Source organism: Vidua macroura, chromosome 2 (genome assembly GCF_024509145.1).
Source record: "Vidua macroura isolate BioBank_ID:100142 chromosome 2, ASM2450914v1, whole genome shotgun sequence".
Taxonomy (NCBI): Eukaryota; Metazoa; Chordata; class Aves; order Passeriformes; family Viduidae; genus Vidua; species Vidua macroura.
This window is the reverse complement of record NC_071572.1, coordinates 24,799,358-24,816,042: the sequence shown is the minus strand read 5'-3', so window position 1 is coordinate 24,816,042 and position 16,685 is coordinate 24,799,358. Positions and strand designations below refer to the sequence as shown.

The window sequence follows — 16,685 nt, the reverse complement described above, 5'->3', positions numbered from 1 at the left end:
CCTGGAGTGCAGGTCTGCTGCTGGGCTCCCCAGAACAGCAGTGAAGAAAGGCCAGCAAAGGGCCACAATAATGATGGAGGTAATGGAGCATCTTTCGTATGAGGAAAAGCAGACAGAGCTTGGACCACTCAGCCTGGAGAAGAGAAGGCTCAGGGAAATCCTACCCATATGTACTCATACTGATGGAGTAGAGCAGATGGAGCCATGCTTTTCTCTGTGGTGCTTGGTGATGGGACAAGAGGCACTGATCACAACTTGGAACATGGGAAATTTCATTTCAAGCTAAGAAAAATCCTTTTTACCCTGAGGATGGTTAACACAAACCATGTTGCTCAGAGAGGCTGTAGAGTCTCCATCCTTGGTGATAATCAAAGCCTGACTGGACACCATCCTGGGCAGCCTGCTGTAGCTGCACCTGCTCTGAGCAGGGGGTTGGATTAGACTGTCCCCAGATGTGCCTTCCAGCCTCAGCTGTGACTGATTATGTGTTTTACCCTGCTTCCCCTGTAGTCGCAACTAGGTGCATTCTTATTTCTAACAATTTTGACACTTGTTTTTCTTACAGCTGAGAAGTTGAAGAGTGCTCTTTTGTAGCAGTATACTTAAAAAAGGGCAAAAGAGGGTTGGAGTCAGCAGATACTGGTCACTCAAAACTTGGCAATCTAGTGAAAGAGCCCAGGTGAAGATTCAGTGGATAAAACTAGGGTTATATTTCCATATCTTTAGTTCTTAGGAATTTTGAGTTGGTATGATTCTAAAAGTGAGGTTGTGTATTTGTCAGAAAGAAAGTCCAGAATGCTGTTCTGTGCCTCCTGCCATGGAGTGCTGTGTATTTGACTGGAGGTTAGGACTCAGTAGATATGAGCGCAAACAATGTCTATTGTGACAAAAAAAACTGCATCCTTGGCAATGTAGTGAAGGAAAGAACAAATATAGCTGTGAGGAAACCTTTGTAGAGAACCCATTGGTGAAAACCATACTGACAAATTGCTACTGTCCAAGAATAGTTTTGATTCTTACCTCTGTGCACTTTGTTTTATAAAGTCTAAAATACAAAGTAATTGTGTTCTAGAGAAAAAGTTGTAGGGTGTTTGTTTGTGTGTTTTGGTTTGGTTTTATCACCTTTTCTGCTGTAGTGCAGTCAGTTTGTCCTGGGGAAACTGGCTGATATGTAACTGATATGTAAAGGAATAAAAAATAAGGCAAACCAGGGAAGGATAAAAGGACTGATAGGATAGGCTATATTAAGGAATCTTGGATCCATCTTTGTAGCTTGTCAAAATCTATTTCAATATTTCAGTTTTCCCCTGTGTGAGGCGAAAGAGAGGGAAGTTGTAGTGAAAAGAAGTTGATTGAAGGGGATTAAAATCAGAGTAGTTCACTAAACACACATTTCCCCTTGCTTTCATTTGGTCATTTTTTTTCTTTGAGACATATCCCATTAACAAATCACTTATTCTTGCCAGTTGATTCTGATAAACGACATGGTAAAGATTTTGCCCTGTGGAAGGCTGCCAAGCCTCAAGAGCTATCGTGGAATTCTCCCTGGGGAAAAGGACGACCTGGATGGCACATTGAATGTTCCACAATATCAAGGTCAGATTTCTTGGATTTTGATAAATCTAATGCTATTTTTTGTTTTCACTCACAGTACAATGGTAGCAGCAGTTATTGAAAGTGTTTTCTGATCAGCAGATAGCACTGTTTTTAATGTGACCATTTTATGCAGCTTGGGATGTCACATGTGGCCCAGATAAACTCTGCTTCACCTTACTGTCACAGCTGTCTCTGTTTTGGCACCTTCTCTTGAGTCAGACTTGGTGCTTAAAATACAGCACATGGGATCACATAGTCGATTATCAGTCTTTTAACTTGAGCTGAGTAACCAAAGGTGTGGTGAAAGTTACGGTACCTCTTTCGTTCGCTTCCCTTCCACTTCTAGCAGTCTCCATCAGACCTAGTTCAGGATGTAGGTGTCAGGAGGACAGCGTGTGGGATTACAGCTTGATCTCTGAGATCTTCCTGGCCTTATCTTAACAGCAGCTGTGGATGTTCATGCTAATAATCTAAATGTTATTCAGTGTTCTTGCTGAGTAGTGTTTTGCTTGCAGTTGGTTTGATGTAATTTGCTCTTAATTTAAAGTTTTATTTTCACCACAGGAGAAAAAGTCCTCTCTCCTGGAAGTATACTTAGTTCTGCATTAGTCTCAGATCTTTTTTTGGAAGCTAATAAGAAATAGTTTAGATCTGACCTTATTCAGCTTAAATTTTTAGCTAAAGCTGAAAGGAGGTGGAAACAGCTGCTTTAGGTTTTTCTTTCATAGACTTTTCTGGTGCACTTGGGATTGTTAGTCATTTCCACCTGCTTGTGAAAAGTGTTTATAAGGGTAATTTTTTGTCTGTAAATAGTTTCAGCATAGTGAGGCAGCTCTTAAAGCAATCAAAGTGCACAAAATAATGCTGTGTTTGATGTACAACCTCTGACAGAAGTGCACAGATAAGAAATGCCAGTTATGACATGGCCTGTCTGCTAATGCAGTCCTGTTTATAGTCTGCATTTCTTTCTGTAAAAATGTATTTTACTGAGGCTGGATGAGGCTCCTGCCATATAAATAAAAGCTGACCCATGGAGAGCATGATTGTAGTAATCTCGGACTGTGAAAAATGGAGAGCTTACTTTGGTAAGTGACCTAAAACAATTTGCTGTCCCAGTCAGCTGCTGAAGGCCCATTTTTAAGCAATACTCACTTAGCTATCTGTTTTGCCAAGTATCTCAAAGCATTTAACTATGTTAGGTGAATTAATTTTGATAAGTCTGTGAATGCTGAGTCTCTGGTCTCTAGAGCAGCCGTGGAGGAGGGAATTCCCTGCTTTGAGCCCCTCAGGTCTGATCTTCTCTACGCATTTTCCCTTGTGGTGAGGTGGGTGGCTCCTCCTGGCCCTGTGCATTTGGCAGATCCATCTGTCACCTCTCTCCAGCTCTTACTGGTTTTGTTGGAGGAAACATCAAGTGCTCCTCTGTAGGTGGCACACAGGAAGGTGAGGGTCAGTCCTGGGAAGACTTGTGCTTTAGCTGGTTTTGAAGCAGGCAGGAGCAGAGAAGGATGAACTTGGGAGATGGTGACAGCTGCTCTTTCTTCCCTTCACTCTTCTCCTTGTCTTTTCCTCCTGTGCCCCAACAGCTTCTGCAAAGCCATCATGTGGCACAGTGTTAGCAGGGTGTTTTGTCTCAAAAAGGGATCAAAGTATTAATGTTCAGCCAGCTACCCAGGAGCACCTTGTTAAGGTGACATATGGGAGGCCTGTGTGTTTGTCTGTAGGCCTTGCATCTTTCCCTGCTTGAGCACTCCTGGTTTCTGGGCAGTTAAGGTTGACTCACATCCCTGTGAGGCTGTAAGTGTAAACTTTGTTTAACAGATAGGCAAAATAAAGTTGCTAACCTGCCCGGCTTGACCTGACTGCACACACTATTGTTTGAATTCTTACAGAAAAGGTACAAGATAAGGAAGAGTAATACCAAATTTATAGAAGTAAGTTGTTAGCTTTGCACATAAAGGCACCTGTCTGATACTGAAACTGTAGCAGAACAGGAAGGAGAAAATCCTGCTTGCCATCCTTTAAGGTAGAAAAATAATTGCTTCTACTAAGGAGAAGTAATTGTGAACAGATATGGGTCCTGTCCATACAAGTTCTGCTGCAGTTTTGGTATCCAAGGTATGTGTAAAGTCTTGTTTGAAAAATGAAGTTACTAAGTTGTACACTTAAATTTATATTGTTTCATCTTATTTTTATCTGCATTTCTTTTTACAAAATGCTTTTGTGGTGTTCTACTTACTGATCAGGAAAATATTGTTACAGTGCAGTGTTTGGAAAGCAGCTGGACATCCATACCGGTGGAATAGATCTTGCATTTCCTCATCATGAAAATGAAATTGCACAATGTGAGGTGTATCATCAGTGTGAGCAATGGGGGAATTACTTTCTGCATTCTGGTAAGTGAAATATTGATCACTTGAGAGGCCTGTACAAATACGATAGTTTGGGTTTTTTAAGTTTGGCATTTCATGCTGTGAGAACATGTTACAGTGCCTGGCATTATGTAGAACTACTCCTTGGTCCCTCTGCATAAAAGTGCTTCATTCTTCGAAGTCTGTGCTGTACAGTGCTTTGAACTACGTCACTGATGGCTCTAGTGCTGTTCCCATTGATGGAAACCTTGGCATTTGTTCTTCCTGTTGCAGTCGTGGTGGTTCTGGATGGACAGCTGAAGTCAATAGAAAGTCAGATTCAAGTCTGCAGCCTCTCTTTCGCTGATCAGTATTTTGGGCAGGATGTCTCTGAATTCTTGAAGCTGCTTCCCTGAGTAGAAGAGCTGCAGAGTTAAGCCTGTGGTGCACTCTGGGAATTACATGATCTTTCATTTTTATATATTTGTACTGTATGGGATGAATATGGAATTCTAGTTTCAGTTCCCAATGTGGAGCCTGTTGTAAATCAATAGCAATTGTCCAGAGGCTGGTGCATCCTCCAGGGTGTGCTTTGTTCCCGAGGCGCTGTGGAATCCTCTGCACTTCCATTGAGATGCACTGGTTACTGCCAAGGGGAGCCTTCTGTTGACAAACCAGTGAATCTGGCTTTTCAAACTTGGAAATGAATCTGTAGGGGAAATATTTCTTGATACCATAGGGGAAATATTTCTTGATACCAGCTAAATAAAGAAGAGTCAATTAAAAAAAAAGGGAGAACTTAATTCCAAGGGCAATTTTTACACTGAAGTTCTGTAGCAGCTGACAGATTACATTCATTAAGTCAGAAAGTCTTGCTGGAGGATGATGATGTGAATTATTTAGGGCAAATGAATCAGCTTCAGAAACAATTTATTCTGCTAACAGACTTCAGAATTTTAGCAGCTCAGAATTGGAAGAGCAGTCCCCATTAGCAGAAGAAAATCCCTGCACTGGGGATAAATCTTATAAGGACTTTATTTTTAGACTACTTGTACTCTGGGAAGAGCGCCAAACCGAAGTTATGAAAATCCTTGTATTTTGTGTTCTTGAATGAAATAATTCTAAGTACTGAAACTCTTGGAAGAGGAATATTAATTCAAATTCAGATGTTACTGGTACCTTTTAAGGAAAACACAGTCCAACTATTTTAAGCTTGTCTGCCTGAAGTTAATTAAATCAGTATTTAGGCATCTTTGCAAAAGAGAGAAAGTAATCTTACCCAGGCTCTTCCCCTTCTCCCAGGAGAATTTTGGCTGTGGGTTTTACTTGAGTCCCAAGCGCTGCAGGTGTCCAGCTCTGTCTCACAGCCTGAATATGCTTATTGAATGTCCCAGGTTTAACAATGCAGTGGTGAAAGTGGCCTCACCTACTAGCAGACAGGACAGTGAAAGCAAGAATGTTTTTTTTTTAATCATGGGTAGCTGCTGTAGCTGGTTCTGCATCCATGGGTTTTTTGATTCATTCCTACTCTCCACAGAGTATGTTGTGCAAAACTAAATTTCGAGTTGGTCAGGTTAGGACTGGAGGTAGTCTTCTCATGGTGAGTTCCTGTTGCTTTGAATCATTATGAGAAATAGCTGAGGAGTGAAACTATGAGCTTTTCAGGTCCAGTTATCAGGCCTCAGCTTGTTGCTTTCATATCCAGATGAGTGTAATGGGGATTTTATCCACTTCTGGAAGCAAGAGGGTTTCAGGCAAGGCTGCAAAGCAGCTCTGTGCAGCGAGTAGCACAAAATGCAGACAGCTGCTTGGGTTGCTGAGCAAGAAATGCCACTTCTCTCACCACTCATAAAAGTAGGCGCACGATCATACGTTGTCCTTGCTCTCTGAGGCATTGGTAGCACTGGGCTGCCAAATGTGAAAGAATGTAGTACTGGTAAGGTATTACAGAGCAAGAGAAATTTATGCTTAAAAATCTGCCTTCAAGTATGATTAAGCGCTAGATGCTGCAGGTCACAGAAGTGCCTAAGATCTTACCTTAGTTGTGAGTGGTTGGTAACTTACAGAATTACTCTTTCATTAGGAGAAGCCTATTAAGGCTTTTAACAATATTTCTGAAATTATGCTGAGTAGTCTTTCAGTGGCAGCATGTTTGCCATCTCTCGGGTGCTGTGAATAATTGGTGTTTTCCATCAGTGGTGCTGCCGTGGCTCACATAGATGAGAGCTGGAAGCAGGCAACCGCAGGCTATACCTCTCTTGTCTTTCTTCAACAGCACTTTCAGTCCTAAAGCCAAGCTCTACATACTCTCTTAAATGCAGTGTTACTACCTTTTTCCTGTGCTACAGCCCTGCAAAGCAGTGATCTGTGTGACTATTGCATGTTCTAGCAGTGCTCAGAGATCACACTTCAAAATAAACTAATTCAAATTAGGTATTGTAGCTGCATCCCTCCCTCACCCTGCTTTTTCTCAGTCTCACAAGTCTGGAGAAGTTGAGAATCTGTAGAAAATTCATTTTGCATTTAAGATATTTTGAACCAGTGCTATAAAACTGTGGGGTAAAAAAAATAATGTTAACAGCCATCAGCAAGTAGTAAGTACAGAAGATTGAGTTTTAAGGATTTTTTAATGCTAGATCACTGGAAAATATTTCTTAAAATACTTCTGAGAAGTCAAGAGTAACAGGTAAGGTACTTGTGAAGACAAACTATTTACTTTCTTGTTTTTATCAGTTTATTGTCAATTCTGAACAGGGAAACTCATGGCAGTGGTGGGTTTGGTTTTTTTTTTTTTTTTTTTTTTTTTTTTTAATGTTTTACATGTCTATATTTTAAAATTCACCCAGTGGAAGTCCTGAGGATGGAGACACGTGCAGGACTATAGGCAAAGCTATTGAAAAATGATACCCATTACATTGAAATGTTCAGCATGTATCCATCATAGCATATGCTGCCTCCAACATTTACAGTGTCTCAGTGCAGTCTTTGTCATTTGCTCACTATTCAGAAGCACACTTGTTTATCTTGATTAATTCCTTTTTTTTTTTTTTTTACTATAGGGCATTTGCATGTTAAAGGAAGTCAAGAAAAAATGTCAAAGTCATTAAAAAACTACATAACGATTAAGGTAATTTCTTTGTTTTAATTGAAGCGATTTTGTAGGTTTGTAATTTGTAAATATTAATCAGAGCCCTCTTTTGAGAAAGCTTTGGAGTGTGTGCTTGTGCTGCAGTGTTTCTCTAGTACTGAGGTGTCTGTTATTGTGGATCTGGAGGTAGGATACCTGCTCAGATTCATGGTTTGCTTATAACGATGGATCTTGCTGAGCAGAGAATGTTTGTAGGAGCAGAGTTTATGCCCAGTACCAGAATCCTGCACTGTAGATTTGTGATTGGACTTGACAATCTCGGGGGTCTTTTCCAACCTGAATGATTCTGTTCTGTAGTGATGGGTTCTCATTATTCTTAATAATGCTTTGAAAAAGCTTGGACTTGGAAAAGAATGGATGTTTTTCCTAGTCATTCTTTAGGTGAAATGGGACATAGTGTTTTGTCAGGAAGCTAGTGGGTATCCTGAACCACACTATTGCAGCAGTCTCTCCCATTACTCTTTATTTTTTTATAAGGTGACCTTGCTGATGCACAGAAGCTTTGCCTTTTGATACCCACGAGCCACATGACTGTCATATTTCAGTGTGTCCCCAGGTTTGGTGTGGCCCAGAGCAGGGTTTCTCTGCTGGTTGTGTTGGTTACAGCTGTGCATGCTGCTGGGGTGGCTCCCGTGATGGCTGATGCTTACTGCTGGAATAGGGTCATTTCCTTCCTTTAGACAAAGCTTGGGAAGCTGCTTTGGCATATATGTTCCCCTTTGCCCTCTTGGAAAAATTAGTTAAAATCCCTTTAAAAAGATGTTCAATATGAGCTGCTTTATTCTTTAGTCTTCTGATGCTGTCCGGGTACAGTTAAGCCCCGTTTCCCTGGAGCTCACAATTTTCACAGAAATCTCATGAGTCTCAGCAGATGTTGTGGACAGGGTAGAGAAATGACCACAAATGCAGTGCATGGAGTTAAAAGCAGCATATAAAAATATTCCCCTCCATGTCCCCCATGATAGCACAGCTTGTGTTGAGGAAACAAACATTCTGGCCTGTCTCTCTTTCCTTGTAGGTCTCTGCTTTTCATGTCTGCCTTTACACATGGCTAACAAGTATTAATCCTTCCTGAGAAGTGATTTTCAGTCCAGTGAAACATTTTTTTTCCTGTACATCTGCCTTGCACCTTGAAAGTTAAGCCCTACATGGAAGGTTTTGTGCCTGTGCCAAAAGAGGGGAGGTCTGTCCAGGATCTTCCCTTGGTCCAGCCAGTTGCTACCTGCATCCCAGGCTGTCACCTGGGCACAGCAGCCTTGCATCCTCTGCATCCAGCTGCCCTGTTTCCCCCCCCTTGTACTCTACTCCAATTTTTCCTTTCCTTTTTTAAAATAATTATTAATTCTGATCCTGAAAATCAAAGAGGTTGTGATAAGACAGGGCCAAGAAGCAACCTACTTTCAAAGAGCTATGATTCTGTTCTGTTCTGATCTGTTCCCTGCTTTAAAGGAAATGCAGAGTTGTTTTTTTCTGGTATGGATGGTCTTTTCCCAAATTTGAATGTATTTCCATACTGTACTCATATTGTTCTACCTCTGTATATTAGTGTAAAGCTGCTGGGCATATTGGGTACACTCATTTATATCCAGTTTATTTTAAAAACCCACAACAAACAAGCAAACACCCACCAAAATAATCAGTATCACTGTTTCTTGATTGTGATTGCCTCAATTATTTCTATTTTCACTTGAGAGACAGCGCATTGCTGATGCTTTTCCACTGTTCAGGCTGGTTTAGTCTTGTAGCAGAAGCCTTATTTTAAAATGTGAAATTTAAGCAAATGACACTTTCCATATTTTCTCACTTGTACTGGCTTCTTATGATTTTTGATTTTTGTGGCACTTCAGTGATCCTCACCAGTTTGCAAATTAAAAAAAAACCAAAACCAGAAGTACAGTAGTCACAGTCAATGTACCACAGTGTCCGGCCTCGCTGAAGTGACTGAATGTTTTATTAGTGTACCTTCCAAACATTTAAATAGCTCATTATACTATTAATATAAATTAATTGTACTAGTAGTAATACTAATAGTTTACTGTTTACTGGAGTAAATTATTTGTAAAGCTAGATAAATATTAGAGTGGAGTTTATTAGGCTTCATAATTAACACTGATAACTCTTTTTATATTGCTAGGATATCTCTTTGTTCACTTCCTGTATTTCTTCATATTCTAGTCCTGCAGAAAAAATACACTTATTTTCTTTTTCAAGAAATCTTTTTTTTTGTAAAGTTTGCAAAACTCAGGATCTTTCCTCTCTTTAAGATTGTATTCCAATCTTAGTCTGATAATTTCATTTTGGTTTTCTTTTTTTTGCAAAGGTCTTTATACGGTGTATGTTTGATTGTACTTGCAAAGTAATTTTCACTGTCTTAAATTGGACATTGTGTGTACATTTATATCTTGTATATATGTACACACATCTATCTTATATGGAATTTAATATTATTTAGTTTAGGTTTTAAAGCAGTGTTAAAGATTTTATGCCTGTCTTAAATTGCAAAGATGTGTTATTTGTCATGTTAATTTCAAAAGCAAGGGGGTGGAAGAGCTCCTGAAGAAATTGTTATCGTGCTAAAGCTGTCTTTTTTGCATGGAGTTTAGGATTTCCTGAAGAAATGTTCGTCAGATCAATTCAGAATGTTTTGTTTGCGTGGCAGATACAGCTCAGGTAAGGAAAAGCCCCTTCCCTGCCGAGCCGTGCGTGGCTTTCCGCACGCCTTTCCCAGCTGGCCGTGCCGAGGCGGGGCGAGCTCCCCCTGCGGGGCTCTGCGGTCCCGGAACGCAGTGGCTGGAAAGGTTTTGGTGGTGCTCTGTGGGGCTGCTCTTTGGCTAACATTTAGAAAATTGTCTTTACTGAGCACAGTACATAACCATTCATTTAAATACCTTTTTAAGCTGCAGTTAGTTGTGACTCTTAGTTAATTGCACTTTTAATTGATGAATTACCTCTGTCTCCGATTTGCATCTGTTGTAGTCATGATCAGCTGTTTTTGGAGACGAATCTAGATGGAGCTGTGGCTTATATTCCTGTAGGGAGTATGATGAGGGCTGACTAAAAAATATTTTTTTATCTCCCTGCTGTGTTACCATTTTTGTCCTGTGGAGTTCCTGAGTGTTCAGGCAGTTCTGTGGTGCAGTGCAGCTCGCTTAGACCAGCACATGATAGCCTAATGAACACCTTAGCCTGGCAGATCATCTCTCTGCTGGTGGGGAGATTTTGTCAGCTTCCCTGTGTACCCTGTAGTGTTTCCAGCAGGTAGATGCTACTTTGAGCTGGAAGAGATTTTCATGTGTCTCTATTCCTACCAGTTTACTGGGACCTGCCAAAAGCAGATGGTAGTTCCTTGACACTGCTGGGTCACCTGGCTTGTTGGCTGTCCTGGCATGGCAAGGGAATGGTGGAGCATGGGGCAGCAGCTGCTGTGGTGTTCCAGTGGGCCTCTGTCTGCCTTGGATAAAGCACCTGTAGCAGTGTGACTGTGAGAGCTGGTGTGGCCAGGGCTCTGGGGCACTGCTGGTGCCTGTCAGCGTGCAGTGTGCTGCCAGTCTTTATAGTCGTGCAGTCATTGGACTGAGAAGTCTTTCTGCTTGTTCATACTGCTAACTGCCTTGCAGGAGCCACCCATGTGACCTTCCTGGTGGATCCTCCCTCTCCTAGGGCAGTTGAAGGTATCAGGAATTGAGTAGATCCTTGCAATATTTCAAAGCATGGGATAGTAAAGAGAGAGGTGGTTATTAACTTCCCTGCTGCTGTCATAGAAAGAGAGGGGTGCATCCAGTTGGAAGGTCTGCTGCAGAACAGCATCCTGTTTGGGGCAGGCAGTGGATTGGTGGCATGCTTGGCTGTTTTGGGGTGATGCTGCAGGGTAGTGGCACACTTAGCTGATTGCTTCTTTTAGGAGATGAAATACCTTGTGTACACTTAGGTGGCTCCCTGGGTGGGGGCACTTGGGAGTTGTGAACAAATGTATGTTTAAAACAAAAGGAAAGACTGAGACCTGCTACCACTATCATATATATATGTTTGTCATGTAAGCAAGAGCTAAATGTCTGGTAGTTTCTAGCCTTGCTGCAGAACAAGGAATGGCACTGGAGCCCTGCAGTGGAGAGCTGCCTACAGGCTTTCTTCACTCCCTGTCAGCTGGTTGCATTTGAACCTGTGTTTGTTGCATTACTTCTAGGATAAACAGCCCCCTGAGGTAAAAAAAGAGTGCTACCTGTGTGGATATGGGTGGCTTTGATGAAAGGATATCAGAGTATAAGCTAGCTGGCAGGTAAGGGTTGCTCAGAAGTCTGCACTTCCCACCTCCACCTTACAAGGCCTTATTGCACCTTACATGTGCATTATTAGCTTCCCAATAAGGAGCCAGAGTTGGTCTCTGCTGAGCCAAGTATTTATTGTGCTGCCTGTCAGCTTGTGTCCCTGCTATCAACATTCACTTTGATCTAAGCATAAGTTTACTGCACTCCTTCTCATCTTGCTGTCTGCTCATATTTTTATTAGAAGTGAGATCCCAAGCACCTTCTTGTTTCTTAAAAGGTTTTTATAGCCTAGACCCGTGGGTGATGGTTCCTGCCATTCCTACCTGCCAAAGAAAGCCTTTTGTAAAATCCAGGTTTGGGGGTCAGCTGGTACCAGAAACATTGTATTGAATCTGTAAAAAAGATCTCCTTAGACGTGTGGATGAGGGCAGCTGCTGACAGTTGGGAATGGCTCATGCTTGATACTGTGTTTTCTTTGGCTTGGAATGGGTCTTTTTTGTTGTCTGGGCTACCCCCCTGTCTCTGTGTGTGTGCTAACAGACACAATAGAGACAAATGTGACTCCAGACTGGCCCAGCCTTGGAGGGGCAAGGGTTGAAAGGGATGTGTGCAGGGAGGTGAATGTGTTTCATGGGAGTGGAGTCCCTTCCTGTGATGACCATTGTCAGAGGGAGGATAAAGCTGCATGCCTTGCTTGTGGGGAAGAGGAGAAAAGGCAGAGAGAAGAGACTTTGATCATCCTTCCATAATGTATTTCTGCATGGGGTTCCTCTGCTTCATCACCCTCTCTGCCTGCTTGGGGTGGTGCAGCAGAGGTGCTCGGGGTGCAGCTGAGCTCTGGGGGCAGTGGTGATTATCTGGGCTGTCAGTGGCAAAGGAGGGAAGGAGTGGGGAGCGCAGTGAAGGTTTATAGGGCCAGGCTTGCCTGTGCTGTGTTATGGGTTTGCAGTGCCTGCAGGCAGTGGTTTAGGAGTATGCCCTGAACTGGGGATGAAGAATGGCTTGAACCAATGTAGGTTTCATCAGGATAAACTTTTATCAAGTATTCCTTGCAGAATTCTTGTAACCAGGTTAATCAATTAGAGTAATCCTAGTGTATATAAATGATCACTCTCAGTGTCTCATTGTGTTATAGTGGTCTGTATATTGGTCTTTTTGAAAACTGTGTAAAGCTTGATTTAATGAGGCAGTAATGCAGATTTTTAATTATACACAAGTGAAACATCTGACAAATACAGGTGCAGACTTACACCTTTGTTGCACTGGGGTAATCCTGTGTAAAGTCTGTTTAAACAGTTAGGCTTCCTTGGGATTTAGGCTAATGGAAATGAGGTCAGATCTCACTTCTGGCTGCTTTTTCCCTCTTACATCTGTCTTCTTGGTAAAACTGTCTGCTCTAAAGAGTCTGTCTGGGCAGCCTTGGGTAGTTCTGAAAAGCAGTCGGATGCACCACAAGCAGGATCAGAGGTGAGATTTCTTTGGAAGCTATGGCTGATGCTCAGTGTTGATGATATTAGGACTATGCTGGCAGCTGTAGTTTGGATGTACCTTATTGCTGAGGTCAGGTATACAACAGTGAATCAATACTGCTCTGGCTATGGATGGCTCCTGTGTGATACTGGAGGAAGGAATGTATTCAAACTTAGGCCTGTCCTAGGTGGACACAACTTCCACTGAGGTCAGGTGAGCTCTCTTATGTAGGGTCCAAACACTTTTTTACAGAAAATTGCACATTCCTGTACAAAAAAAAAAAAAAAAAAAGCCTCTCACTGATAGCAATTCCCAGTAAAAGTGACAGTGAGTTAGTCTGGCACCTACACTTTGCAGGGTGCATGCAAGGCGAGAGGAGCCTGCTGAACTCCTGCCCGCAGGAGTGGACTCTGGAAGCTCCCAAAGTGGAATTGCCTTCCAAAGGTAGGGTTTCCCTGAACGCATTGGAGATGTTTGTGTGCATGGATGCCTTGTTAGTGGTAGGGCTAATGTTACTGTGGCTGTTGGAAGAGAAGCTCTATAGGGCTCCTGTACAGCACATCTCATTGTAAGGTGGAGCTCAGCTGTGGATGCAAGGAATCATTTACCTTGAGGTTTTATCTTTCTTTCCAGTGGCCATAAGAAGCTTTGATATGTGTGAGTGTGATGAATCCTACCCTAGACATGCCCTTATGAGTTTAAGCAATTTGTATTTTCTCTAAAAATAGCTTTCTCAAAGTGGTATGGTCAGTTTAGTTTTGATGTTGTGAGGGAATTGTTCAGGAGCTAGACCACAAATTTTAGGTTCATTAAGATTTTAGATGTTGGTGAAGCAGCCTTTTAAACAGAGTCAGTGGTGAGGGTTAGACTTCTTTGGATGTCTCCAAATACAGATTGTGTCTACCTAAATTAGAATAGGCACAAAATTAGAGGTACATGTTGCCGTCACTAGAACACTTAGGAGTATATTAAATCCTAATGCTTTGGATTGATAACTTTGCAGAGAGATTCAATAATGGAAAAAACTAAAGTTATATAGTGATTGCTTCAGTAAACTTCTGGATTCAACTTTTTGAATCAGTTTGAGAAGTGCTCCAGTAGGTTATACTTTGTCATATATGGTGATTGTCTTTTATATTGATTTAATCCATCTGGTGTTCATGAAGAATGGAGCTTTTAATTAAATGTGCGATTAATTGTAAGAAGTTTGCTGTACAAATAATAACAAACTTCTCCTTTGTCTCCAAATACTGTTCCTACATATGACAGACAACATTCTCTCCATCCTAATGCCTTGATTTCTTTTTTCTTAGCAGTAGAATTTAGTGAGGAGAGCATGGAAGATGCAAAGAACCTTCTTCAGGCAATCTCCTCATTTATTAGAGATGCAAATTCTTATATAAAAGGACAGCTGGTGTGTGACCCTGTTAGAGAAGACATACTGTGGGAAAGGTAAGTGCACTTCCTGTATCTTAAAAGATTGTGATTATGTGAGCAGTAGTTCGCTGACAGACTCAGAGGTTCAGTTTCAGAAGCAGGACAAGAAGGACTAAGCAGCAGTCCTCCCTCCAAGCCCAGAAAACAAGGGCAGGTTTTTAAAAAAAGTTCTCTTTCTAGCCAGCTGTTTTTTGCTCTTAGTCTGCTATACTCAGTTCATTGTGTTTTTAAGATCTGAGTTACTTATCTGGTGTGCCTGTCCTAACACAGGCGTCTTTGCCCCTCGTGAGCAGTGTAGGAGGCAAAGCTATGGCAGTTGTGAGGCTCCCCAGGTTGTAAGTAGAGCTGGGCAGTAGAGACTGGAGAAGAAAGAGGATGACTGGAGAGTGACACACCTTGGGCGTGTGAATTTGTAATCAAGCTGGCTGGCACTGGTGTGTGCAGCAGAGGAGAGAAGGGGCTACTGAGAGATCAGCCATGGGCAGGGATGTCACAGGGAAGGAAGCAATTAAAATTGTTGTGGCCCTGACAGAGGTAAGGAGAATCCTTTGGAGTCCATTATGAAAACCAGATTATCTTCAGGACTGAGGTGTGCTGTGTGTTGGGTGCAAAGATGAGAGCAGGAGCATGGAGTCAGGGTAGGAGGGGCATTGAGTGCCCTGAAGCAAGGTTAGTGCAGGCAGCTCTGGGCAACTCTGGTAGAATCAGAGGGGAGACAGTCTGTGCTGTAGAGGTGAGAGGCAGCTTCCATGTGGCTCAGGTACCTCACTGTTGGGGAAGCTTGTGGCTGCACTGACTGAGGGTTGCAAGGGCCACTGGAGTACAGTTACAGGAAAGTGAGTTGCATTAACTAGCTGTGGTATTTGGCATAAGCAAATCCTTCAGCAGGAGGCTGCAGGAGATCTGTTGGTGCAAGATAAAGCTGAGAGGCGTGAGGAAGTTGAAATGGATAATCAGTAGGGGATGCATGGGAGGGCACAACTTCTGTATTCCTAGGTGTAAAAACAACCAAAATGAAACAAAGCTCTTAACTATTGAAGTGTTAGATACTCAGTGGAGAGGGGTAAGCTTGCAGGGAAAAGTGTTGGGAGGAATGAATTAGAACAGCAGCCATCCAGTATCTGAGGGGAGGTAGGCATTCCAGGCAAAAAAAAAAAATACAGAAACAGGCAAAGTAAGGCTCAGGAGAGCCCCAGAGATGCTAGGACAGCTTGAGGTTCCCCTGCTCCTGGGACTTTTTTGAGAAATGGCATCCTTGGCCCAGCGCTGTCACGCTCTGGTTCGCCTGGCTGTGTATGGGAGCACGCTGCCAGCAGCTGTTTGTAGCTCCCCATTTATCCCTGCTGCTCTCCTCATCTCCCTCTCCAAGTGGCTGCAGCTGGTGGTGCTGGCTCTGTGGTGATCAGTGCTGGTTGCCCACTGGCTTTTGGCACTGTTACACGAATGGTCCCACTGGACCTTTCCATCTGGGCCATGGTGAGTGGAATCCCTTGGGATTGGGCTTTCCTGGGAAATGAGGAGGAAGTGCTTGGTTATGAGTTGGATCCTGACAAAAGGATTCTTGGCCAACCCCAGGACAGCTTTCTTGCCAGGCACTGGAGAGCTGCCTGTGATGTGCGTTTGGAAGAGAAACATGCTGTTAGCATGATTAATGGGCTGCTGGAAAAAAAACCAGAACTCAGTAAGATCTTTGATATGCTTAATATCAGTCTCATTTTCCATCTGTTTTTGAATGATTTAAGGCAAACTTTGCTCTGTTGTTGTTGGCCCCTCTGATTAGCCATGTATATGTATTGAATGGATGTAACACTTAGGATTTTGACATGCATCAAATTTTTCCCTTCACAGCAGAAAGGTGTATTCTCCCTGATGAGTGCAGCACTGCCTATCACAGGACAGCTGGGAAGGAGATGGCAGTGTCCTTCCGATGACTCCTTCTGGCTGAATGGCTGATGAATTCAGCATACTGCTGGCATCTTGTTTGTCTTATCTTAAATGTTACCTTTTTTTCTTGAAGGCTAGCCAACACAAAAGTAACCGTGAAGGCTGCGTTTGCAGATGACTTTGACACCTCCAGGGCTGTTGCAGCAATTATGGACCTCATTCACCATGGCAACAGACAGCTTAAGGCTGTTACTAAGGTAACCCATTAGGATACAGAGATCAGAAAATGACAGCTGTCCACTGTCCTACTGCTTAATGCAGACAGATTAGTTTATTGTTCATATAAGAAACCAGCAGAAACAAAGCTCCATAAATTTTTGACCTTAATGGAGCCCATTTGTCCTGACCCTATCACAGGAATTGTGCACAGCTATTGTTTTGTGCTCTGTTGTGTCCAGAGGATGTTTCTTTCCTGCTGCCCTATGTTATTTATACCTAGGGCTTTTGAAAGGCCTGAAGCCGTTGTGACATGCT

The 16,685-nt window shown here is 42.5% G+C and overlaps 1 protein-coding gene across 7 annotated transcripts in view; it reads left to right on the top strand.

Annotated features, from left to right (window-relative positions):
* CARS2 (cysteinyl-tRNA synthetase 2, mitochondrial) overlaps positions 1 to 16,685 on the top strand; it is a 43,720-nt gene that overhangs the window by 18,265 nt on the left and 8,770 nt on the right. For 4 of the 7 annotated variants that reach the window (XM_053969988.1, XM_053969984.1, XM_053969990.1 and 1 more), the window contains 7 exons: positions 1,467 to 1,596; positions 3,859 to 3,992; positions 7,007 to 7,074; positions 9,699 to 9,765; positions 13,188 to 13,274; positions 14,144 to 14,282; positions 16,285 to 16,408. In XM_053969988.1, the coding sequence (XP_053825963.1) occupies positions 1,467 to 1,596; positions 3,859 to 3,992; positions 7,007 to 7,074; positions 9,699 to 9,765; positions 13,188 to 13,274; positions 14,144 to 14,282; positions 16,285 to 16,408 (749 nt within the window). The remainder of the gene's footprint in view (positions 1 to 1,466; positions 1,597 to 3,858; positions 3,993 to 7,006; positions 7,075 to 9,698; positions 9,766 to 13,187; positions 13,275 to 14,143; positions 14,283 to 16,284; positions 16,409 to 16,685) is intronic. The other 3 variants (XM_053969986.1, XM_053969991.1, XM_053969987.1) reach the window with 2 other exon arrangements.